Source organism: Rhipicephalus microplus, unplaced genomic scaffold (assembly GCF_043290135.1).
Source record: "Rhipicephalus microplus isolate Deutch F79 unplaced genomic scaffold, USDA_Rmic scaffold_12, whole genome shotgun sequence".
Classification (NCBI taxonomy): domain Eukaryota; kingdom Metazoa; phylum Arthropoda; class Arachnida; order Ixodida; family Ixodidae; genus Rhipicephalus; species Rhipicephalus microplus.
Window position 1 is genome coordinate 44,920,798 of NW_027464585.1, and position 10,497 is coordinate 44,931,294.

Consider the following 10,497-nt stretch of genomic DNA (forward strand, 5'->3'; position numbering starts at 1 on the left):
TATTGTGCCCAGTGAATATGACTATAGAGAAAGAAGAAGACAAGAGCAGACACTCCGCGAAACCTGGCCTTAGGAAGTGCGTCACGACTACGTAACGAATTAGTGCTCTCACCAAACGTCAGAGGGCGCTAGTGCAAAAAAACTGTTATAATCATTGCAACAGAATTGTTTTTACAAAATAATAATTATACGCCCAAATTTGGTATGTTCTTTATACATAAAAACAATTTATTCAACACACCTTACGCGATTATTTTTCTTCAGCCGTACTGTCATAAACACCATCTACCCAGCGACAAGCCCATGCATGACTGACAGCGAGAAGCTTTCGTCGCTTTCGTCAACGTCGGCTGCGTCGGCGTTTTCATGCGTGAGATAACAGGTGAGGCACGTTTTCAAGGGAAGCTTGTTGAATGACATGTTGTTGGTCTTGTTGGGTCATTTTTTCAGAAAACGGTTACACTTGCGCGAATAAGACACCATGCAACAAACATAGAAAGACGCACACACACACGTTGCGCTTCGAGTGTGCGAGTTTTTTTCTTACGTGGCGTCCCATTCACGCAGTTGTAACCTTTTTCTGAATCTTGTAAGGACTGGGAGGTTCGCTAAAAAGAAAGTTTGTGGCTCTATGCGGCGGCTAGACGGGAACATTGTGCAACGTATGCAGTATAGCAAAGGCGGCACGGCGTCAAGCCGAGGCGACGCGTGCTGCGTCTGCCACGGACGCGAGCGTCTGTGCGCTGAGCGTAGCTGGGCAGCTAGGTCATAGGCTCGGTGCAAAATATTGAGAAGCATTCGCTGGGCCTCGCATGCTTCACGACGCGTTTCCCGAAGGCTCGGAACACGAATAATTCTTGGTGTGCCGGAGGCAAATCTGGACTAGCCAAGTGGCCATCATCTTCGTTTTTTCGCTAGCCTTGTGCCACTAGTGCAAGCTGCTCACAAATTTTTTGACGTTTCCAATATAATTTTACCGCATAAATTTCAACTACGATTTTTCTTCCCAAGGTACTGCGGATACTGCGTACGTACGAAGGTGTTCTAAAGTTCCCAGGCCGCGATACCATTGCATTACAAGGGATAGCGGCCTGGAAACTTCTGAAGATCTTTGTACGTGGTCTTGACGTATATCTTTGCAAGTCAGAGTTTTATGGGTCAGAGATGTATCACTGGTTTTGTATTGTGCATCGATTAGCTAATCATTCAAAGGGGTTTGTTGGTACACTTATAACGTGCACATATCTTTTTCGTAATCGAAGCATCCACTTACTAACATTTTCAGACCGCGCTGACGCCATGCCGTCCGGCGGTCCAAGCTACGGCAGCTACTGCTGTGTATCGTGGTGCTTCAACAATGGCAGATCACACAAGAAGCCTGGGACGAGTTTCTTCCGCATACCACGGGACGGCAGGTGTGTTAAAGCTTTTGTATGGTTTGCATGTCTTTAGGCTTACTGTTCGTACTTGCTCAGTGAGGGTAACAATAAAAAATCACTATTCAAGCACTTCCCCTTTCAGCTGATAGTTCATTGCCAATGCAGGATGAAAGCATGGATGCAGTATGCTGGACGCGATGATCTCCTTAGTAAGCCGGCCAGCCTATTGTACACAACGTACAGGGTTTGTAGCGACCATTTTACTGCTCAAAGTTTCATGGACCCTGGGCACACAAGGCTTACAAGAATGGCTGTTCCCAGTGTGCAACCAGCTGCACCATGTAAGTGATTGACTGAAACTCAAATATGTGCAATAGCCGCCACTTGTATTGAATCAGTGGCGACAGCTAACCGTGAAGATCTTTGTAGCCGATGAAGAAGCCTCACTTGGAAAGTCTTAAATTTTGTGAATTGTGGGCTATTACCTTCCTAACAGCAGCTTTACATTTCTGTCGTTTTTTGATGCTCTTGACCTGCGCAACTTGTTTTAAAAAACTTTAAAGGGCTATTTCACGTTATCTTCAAGCCTGAGTGCACATGTACGTATACCTTTCATCAGTGAAAGCTGCCACTGTTGATAATTCCAAAAATCACAAATTACTTGTTTCCTAGTTGGTGCCCTCTCTTTTCTTCCACGTTCGACCAATTTATGCGTTTGAAAGAGCTGTTCAAGTTTCCCCATGCTACAAGCTTTGTAACTTGTACCAACTGCACATATATGCAGGTTCTCTGAGCGTCGCTTCAAGTAGTGACTGTGACATGGCTGCAGAAGCTGCACTGCAAGGTGCGGATGAGCTTCAGTTTGTGTTATTTTAAGCCTCTTACTGATACATTGTCGTAATTTCATTTCTTCAGGACCTGCAGTAGAGGCTTCAAAAAGCGGCTCCCACACATTGAGGTGCCCTGATGAACAGGGTGCGTTCAGTGTCGCGATTTCTTTTTTTTTACCGAAATTGACTGTTGACCAAACCTCTGCAGGTGGCAGCTCCCTTGTAGCTGGTGAAAGAATTTCCGCTGACTTCGTTTTGCCGGAGAAAACCTTAACCAGTCATTCAGCTGTCACAAAAGGAACTTGTGTGACCGGTAAGTTGTATGTTCACTTCAACACCAGAGTGGATTGATATAGAGACTTCCGCAGGCCGCTCACAAGATTGTTCCGACAGCACTGTCCGAGGCACTAAACAAGCTTCACAAAACCCTCCAGAAGAAGTATCCGCCAACAGCTCCACGCCTGAGTGCCCTAGAGAAAATGGTGACTATGCTTCTATTGCAGCTGTTTTTAATGTGCTATTTTATGTTTAGGACATTCTAAAGAAACTATCCTCAAAAGGACACTACGTGTGCACTTACAAAATGTAAGGGTGGGCTCTCAGAGATTTTTATTTTTTTGTGCATTGTCAACATAGTGAATGGTTTGTTTTTAGGTAGTGGAATCGAAAACTTTGCACCACAGAAAGTTGTGCACCTTGGGTCTGAAAGAGTGAGAAAAGTGCTCGTATGGGATTAGTTGTTCTTAGCTTTTACATCCATTTTTTGTTTATTGCAGTGCGTTCCTGTGTGCCAGCGACAATGTCTCCATCAATGAAGTACAAGCAAACCATTAAACATCTGCAAGCCAAAGTAGCAGCACAGCGGAAAACTATCAAAAGACTGCGGAGACAGCCTCACCAAGCACCGTCATCGACTTCAAAGGCCCTTGAAGTTATCCGACCGCACATCACCGAGGAGGTTTTTAAACTTCTTTCTGCACATGTTCGCTTGAGGCCCAAACGCAAGGGCAAGCGGTTTCCTGTGTGGTTCAAGAAATTTGCTCTTCACTTAAACTTCCGAGGTCCGCGAGCATACCGATTTTTGGCTCCATATTTTTCTTTGCCCTCCCAGCGTTCATTAAGGAGGTGGCTAGCTAATGTAAAGATGACTCCAGGCATAATTCCAGGAATCCTTTCTTCCATTGCAACAAATACTCAAGCTTGGAATGAACGGGACCGAGTGTGCGCTTTAGTTTTCTACGAAATAGCACTCAAAAAAAATTTGTACTATGATGCTGCAAGAGACGTTGTCCAGGGTTTTACAGATGATGGCACTCATCGCACTTCAACCATCGCTGATCGAGCACTGGTGTTTCTTCTTGTTGGCGTTTCGAGAAAGTGGGTTCAACCGGTTGCTTTTACTATAGGGCACACATCAACACCATCATCTGTTATGCATAACTTGCTGGTGTCACTCATTTTGGAGCTTAGGAGCATTAATATTGCAGTGAAAGCAGTCATTTGTGACCATCATCATAATCATCATCAGCCTGACTACGTCCACTGCAGGACAAAGGCCTCTCCCATGTTCCGCCAGTTAATCCGGTCCTGTGCTTGCTGTTGCCAATTTATACCCGCAAACTTCTTAATCTCATCTGCCCACCTAACCTTCTGTCTCCCCCTAACCCGCTTCTCTTCTCTGGGAATCCAGTCAGTTACCCTTAATGACCAGCGGTTATCCTGTCTACGCGCTACATGCCCTGCCCATGTCCCTTTCTTCTTCTTGATTTCAGCTATGATATCCTTAACCCCCGTTTGTTCCCTAATCCACTCTGCTCTCTTCTTGTCTCTTAAGGTTACACCTACCATTTTTCTTTCCATTGCTCGCTGCGTCGTCCTCAATTTAAGCTGAACCCTCTTTGTAAGTCTCCAGGTTTCTGCTCCGTAGCTAAGTACCGGCAAGATACAGCTGTTATATACCTTCCTCTTGAGGGATAGTGGATATCTACCTGTCATAATTTGAGAGTGCTTGCCGAATGTGCTCCACCCCATTCTTATTCTTCTAGTTACTTCAATCTCGTGGTTCGGCTCTGCGGTTATTACCTGCCCTAAGTAGACATAGTCTTTTACAACTTCAAGTGCACTGTTACCTATCTCGAAGCGCTGCTTCTTGCCGAGGTTGTTGTACATTACTTTCGTTTTCTGCAGATTAATTTTAAGACCCACCTTTCTGCTCTCCTTGTCTAACTCCGTAATCATGAGTTGCAATTCGTCCCCCGAGTTACTCAGCAATGCAATGTCATCGGCGAAGCGCAGGTTACTAAGGTATTCTCCATTGACTCTTATCCCTAACTGTTCTCATTCTAGGCTTCTGAAAACCTCCTGTAAGCACGCGGTAAATAGCATTGGGGAAATTGTGTCCCCCTGCCTTACACCCTTCTTGATTGGTATTCTGTTGCTTTCTTTATGAAGCACTATGGTAGCAGTTGATCCCCTGTAGATTTCTTCCAGAATGTTTATGTATACTTCATCTACGCCCTGATTCCGCAGTGTTTGCATGACGGCTGATATTTCTACTGAATCAAAGGCCTTCTCGTAATCTATGAAGGCTATGTATAGTGGTTGGTTATACTCTGAGCATTTCTCTATTACCTGATTGATAGTATGAATGTGGTCAATTGTTAAGTAGCCTGTTCGAAATCCTGCTTGTTCCTTTGGTTGATTGAATTCTAATGTTTTCTTTACTCTGTTAGCAATTAGCTTTGTAAATAGCTTGTATACTACAGAGAGCAAGCTGATCGGCCGGTAATTCTTCAAGTCCTTGTCATCTCCTTTCTTATGTATTAAGATGATGTTAGCGTTCTTCCAAGACTCTGGTACTCTTCCCGCCAGGAGACACCTCGTAAACAGGGTGGCTAGTTTTTCTAACACAATCTGCCCTCCATCTTTCAGCAGATCTGATGTTACCTGATCCTCACCAGCAGCTTTGCCCCTTTGCGTGCTCTCCAAAGCTTTTCTGACTTCTTCTATCATTACTGGTGGGGTGTAATCTGAATTACTGCTAGTTTTTATAGTATTAAGGTCGTGGTTGTCTCGGCTACTGTACAGATCTCTGTAGAACTCGTCCGCTATTTTAACTATCCTATCCATATTGGTAGTTATTTTGCCTTCTTTGTCCCTTAGTGCATACATCCGACTTTTGCCTATCCCAAGTATCCTCTTCAATGCTTTCACACTTCCTCCGTTTTTCAGAGCGTGTTCAATTCTCTCCATGTTATACCTTCTTACATCGCATACCTTACGTCTATTAATTAACTTCGAAAGCTCTGCCAGTTATATTTTGTCTGTTGTACTTGACACTTTCATAATTTGACGCTTCTTAATTAGGTTCTTTGTTTCCTGGGAAAGTTTGCCAGTGCCCTGTCTAACTACCCTGCCTCCGACTTCCACTGCACACTCCGTAATGATATTCGTCAGATTATCATTCATTGTATCTACGCTAAGGTTGGTTTCCTCACTAAGAGCAGAGTACCTGTTCTGCAGCGACACTCTGAATTCCTGTACTTTCCCTCTCAGTGCTAGCTGATTGATTGGCTTCTTGCGTATCAGTTTCTGTCGTTCCTTCTTCAAGTCTAGGCGAATGCGAGACCGTACCAGTCTATGGTCACTGCATCGTACCTTGCTAATCACTTCCACATCCTGCACGATTGCAGGGTGTGCACTCATTATAAAGTCTATTTCGTTCTTATTTTCGCCATTAGGGCTCCTCCATGTCCACTTGCGGTTTTCTCGTTTTCGGTAGAAGGTATTCAGAATCCGTAAATTATTGCGTTCTGCGAATTATACTAGTAGCTCTCCTCTGGCGTTTCTATTACCGATGCCATAATCTCCTACTGCCTGGTCTCCAGCCTGCTTCTTCCCTACCTTTGCATTAAAGTCGCCCATCACTATAGTATACTGTGTTTTTACCTTACTCATTGCCGATTCCACGTCTTCATAGAAGCTTTTAACTGAAGCGTCATCATGGCTGGATGTAGGCGCGTAAGCCTGTACTACCTTCATCTTGTATCTCTTATTCAGTTTAATTACGATACCTACCACCCTTTCATTGATGCTATAGTATTCCTCTATGTTGCCAGCTATGTTTCTGTGAATTAGGAACCCCACTCCCAGTTCTCTTCTGTCTGCCAAGCCCCTGTAGCAAAGGACGTGCCCATTCTGTAGCACCGTATAGGCTTCATCTGTCCTCCTAACCTCACTGAGCCCTATTATATCCCAATTAACACCCTCTAGCTCCTCGAATAGTACAGCTAGACTTGCCTCACTAGATAAGGTTCTAGCGTTAAACGTTGCCAAGTTCAGGTTCCAATGGCGTCCTGTCCGGATCCAGAGATTCTTAGCACGCTCTGTTGCGTTGCAGATCTGACCGCCGCCGTGGTCAGTTGCTTCGCAGCTGCTGGGGACTGAGGGCCGTGAGTTATTTGACGTAAGCATGTGGGAGGTAGTGGCCAGATACTGCACCAGGGTGGCCAATCCTTCTCTGGTGAGGGAATGCGTTCTCGGCGGTGTTTGCCGGTGAGGCCGCACCCCAGGCCTCTTAACGCAGTTCCACCAACACGCGGATTTTTTTTAATCCGGTTGGGAACTGCGCGGTACCGGGATTTGAACCACGGACCTTTTGCATGCGAGGCGGATGCTCTAACCACTACGCCATCGCCGCCCAGGGCAGTTCAAATGTAAGTCTCGCTAACCAACTAAGAGTGACTGTAGCAAAGCCTTTTTTTGAAGTTAATGGTGAGCGGGAATATTACATTTTGATGTTCCGCATTTAATTAAAACAGCGCGCAATAATGTCCAAGCACACAAATTATACATTGGGGATGACATCGTTAACTGGTCGCACATTGTAAGCCTTTACCAATCCTCACATGAGTTGCGGTTGCGATTGGCTCCAAAGTTGACTGAACGGCACGTTCATCAGAAACCTTTTTCTAATATGAAGGTCAGCAGAGCAACTCAGGTCCTCAGTGCATCAGTTTCGATTGCTATCACGGCATTGGTGTATGTGAAGGTGCTGCCTGCCTCGGCCATCACTACAGCTCAATTTTGTGATCGTATGGACAGGATTTTCGATGCCTTGAACAGCTCGAGTAAAAAAAGAACTTCGCAAAAGCTGTGGCATGCAATCATGAAAAATGATTCAGAGCTGATTGACTTCCTCCGAGGCCCGCTTCCCTGGATTGCATCATGGCAGTTTGTTGGCAGACGTCAACCACAAACCATCGTAGGTTGGCAAATTACAATTCAGGCAATTTGTCAACTATAGGACGACCTCTCCAAAAATTACAATTTTGAATACCTGTTAACACGCAGGCTTCAACAGGATCCTCTGGAGAACATATTTGACCACATTAGGCAAAAACAGGGTTGCAACACCAACCCCAATGTAGCACAATTTATTTGTGGCCTGAAGCACATCTGCGTAAGAAAACTCTTCAAGCTGTCAGAATACGGAAATGTCGAGGATGATGAATGTGACCTCCTCTAGGAGCAGCTCTCGCCATTCTCCCTCACCAGTGCGTCTCTTGTGGATAATGAGGAGTGTGCACAGCCACAGCCTGACGACTTTCCCGCTCTAGACGATCTCTCTGAACTTGCGACAAACGTTCACTCCCATATTATCGATGACTCCGCTGCATATTATGTAGCTGGTTTTCTCATCAAACACTTCCTTCGGAATGCATGTGACGGTTGCAGTTGCCCACAGTTACTGAAAGACGACAGTGAGACGCTTAAGGGTACCCACCAGTATTTCACAATGCTCAAAGCATACCACGTCCCCAGCAAACGTTTTGGGAATCTCACTGTGCCATCAGAAGCAGCTTTTGCATACGTACAACAACTTGAATCTCACTTTCTTGCCATAATTGAGGCCACTGCACATCACCTGAAAGTGTGCGATGTTTTGTATCACCATCTGTCAAGTGTTGGCGATTTTCATTTCTGCTCTGCTGGGTGTCGCGCGAAGTTTCTGAAAATGTTTTGCCGGGTTCGTTTATGTTGGCATGTGCGTTTTGTGAACCGAAACTTAGATAGGGTTAGGTTCCAGTCTTCAATCTCAGGCATACAGCTTGACAAGTTCAAAGGTTAGCAATTAGCGGCGGGTTTACACTAAAGTATTCAAGTTGAGCCGAATCCTGCAATAGCTTTGTTATGTTATTACTTCGTTACAGCAGACTTCATTATGGTCTTATATGCTTATATTCAGCTCAACTGGACTAGCCACTCCTTCGTTGCATACATTGTTTAGGTTACCCGCTATGAGGAGTAGGGACACTGTATTCGCTCGAAGTGATTTGCATAACCTTAAAAAGAATGTTGGGTATCCTGTCTGTATTTTTGTAGCAAATGCGGGCGAACTATACACTTTACTGTGGCTCGCTTGGTCACTGTGTATGCTTTATCTCTCCAGCTCAAGTAGTATATCGACAACAAAACCGCTTGTTGAAATGTCTTCGAGCGGGTAAGGAACACAGTATGAAGTGGGCACGGTTCACGTTATCATGCTTTTCGTATTTTAGCTTCTCATCAACCTCCTCATCTCGCCCATCAAAATTTTCAAAAGAATACTCAAACTTGTAGCGTTTGATGGGGCTGCGGACGCTGCCATTTTTTTTTATATAGCTTTTGAGTGATAACGTACGATGTAGAGCCTTTGTGAAAAATAATGAGCCAAAGTGGTTTCCTTCTGCTATTTATTAGCCCTGTAATACCGCTCTCGTAGCACCAATTAAGGTCCACAATTTTGGATAAGTGATGACTACAATCTATTTTAGCTCGCAAGCGTCACAGCAACACCCAGACGCAAATCACTTAGGATCTTAAGTTTTTGATGAAGGCGACGCATAACAAAAGCCACAAAACCTGCCAGTGTTGTAGCATAAAGTTTGTCTTTCACGTAGTGAGCAAGCTGCAAAGCCCTACCTTTCTGAGGACAAGCAGGCATCAAGTCTGCTTTTTCTCATTTTGGACTAGCTGTTCTTAAGCACAGCCAGCACACTGCACCTTTGCCTTTCTGCTATATTGTGTCATGTGGTTTCTGTGTGCTCTTTTTTTATATGCATTATTTCGGTTAACCCCAGGCGTGATTCGCGACTTCATTGCTGTGTATATGTCACTTCTTCCTTCTTCATCAGCATTGTGCGCTGTGTTTTTGCCATAGATCCTTACTTACCCACTGGCCCGGTGTGTCATACTTCACCAGCTTCTCGGCTTCTGCCAACTCTAGCGATGTGTGCGTTGTCTGTGTTCTCTCTGTATTTGTTACAATTTATTTGTAAGGCGAGATGCATTTGTTGTCTACCTTTGTCATATTGTGCTTTTTATATTCTCAGACTCTACCTCGCCTTTGAATAAAACATTACGGATACTCTGTCTTTTTGACTGATATATACATTGATCACTCGTTCCAAAAGAAAACCACAAGCGCGATGAATAAAACCGTAGTGAATTATCATTACCTGCATCTCTTTTTATTATAACTTAATCGAAATAAAAATCACGTCACGACCGATTCGCACAAACCACTGAACAAAACAAAACAGGGAATCGCTAGATCAAAACGACCTACAAAAACTATCCATTTGGGCGATGAATAGTCGTCTGAAATCATGAACTTTCGTCATAGCCAAACGTCGGTTATGCAAAGTAATTCAAAATTTGCGCCAGTGAAACCAAAACAGGAAGCGCACGCCACTTGCTCTCACCAACCACTAGGTGTGCTAGGGTCGATTGGGCCGCTCGGGTCTACGGGAGTGTCCACTCTTAATCTTTATTTCTCTATGATATGACCGCCATGATGTCATTTCCGCCACACTTTTTACGCAGCGCTGGCTGGGAATGCCCTCTCGATCCCAACTTTTCTTCCTCCTTGATCTCTCACGATAGCTTTCATGGAGCTCGAATTCAGTAGATTGGCGTGTTACACTTAGAGAGCAATGGCATCATGTGCTAAACATGAATAATGGGCAGGTACGAAGAAATCTGCGTCAAAAAAGAAAGACGGAGGAGCCGAAGTTCACAGCAGTTTCTGCACGAGGTGCGTCGCTCTCTCAGTACTACTCGACTGCAGCGCCGCCGCTGTGGTCAACGTGGGAGGGATCAGGTGGCGAGGCATGGTCACGCCACTCAGAAATTCTAGTACACTCTAGCTAGTGTACTAGAAGCTTTTGAGTGGCGCGAGCGGCTGCCTGGGAGCGCCGTTTCGGCGTGGAATGATGCGGTGGCGCTGGCGTCGACCAATCTTCCCG

General features: G+C 44.9%; 1 protein-coding gene across 2 annotated transcripts; it reads left to right on the forward strand.

Annotated features, from left to right (window-relative positions):
* Positions 1 to 302: 302 nt before the first annotated feature.
* On the forward strand, positions 303 to 9,624 carry LOC142783839 (uncharacterized). Of its 2 annotated transcripts, XM_075882510.1 has the most exons (7): positions 303 to 382; positions 1,286 to 1,720; positions 2,164 to 2,223; positions 2,295 to 2,354; positions 2,418 to 2,522; positions 2,578 to 2,691; positions 2,986 to 9,624. In XM_075882510.1, the coding sequence occupies exons 2-7, from the start codon at positions 1,546 to 1,548 to the stop codon at positions 4,098 to 4,100; spliced, it is 1,629 nt and encodes a 542-aa protein (XP_075738625.1). In that variant the 5' UTR covers positions 303 to 382; positions 1,286 to 1,545; the 3' UTR covers positions 4,101 to 9,624. The 2 variants fall into 2 exon arrangements, with proteins under 2 accessions (XP_075738625.1, XP_075738627.1); XM_075882512.1 differs by having other exon boundaries at positions 2,418 to 2,691.
* Positions 9,625 to 10,497: the final 873 nt, after the last annotated feature.

Excerpts from the sequence above, each read along its gene's own strand:
- LOC142783839 (XM_075882510.1), top strand. The coding sequence starts at position 1,546 with ATGAAAGCATGGATGCAGTATGCTGGACGCGATGATCTCCTTAGTAAG. Across the intron at positions 2,355-2,417 it reads GAGGTGCCCTGATGAACAGG|GTGGCAGCTCCCTTGTAGCT; the intron begins GTGCGTTCAGTG and ends AAACCTCTGCAG. Across the intron at positions 2,523-2,577 it reads AAAAGGAACTTGTGTGACCG|GCCGCTCACAAGATTGTTCC; the intron begins GTAAGTTGTATG and ends AGACTTCCGCAG.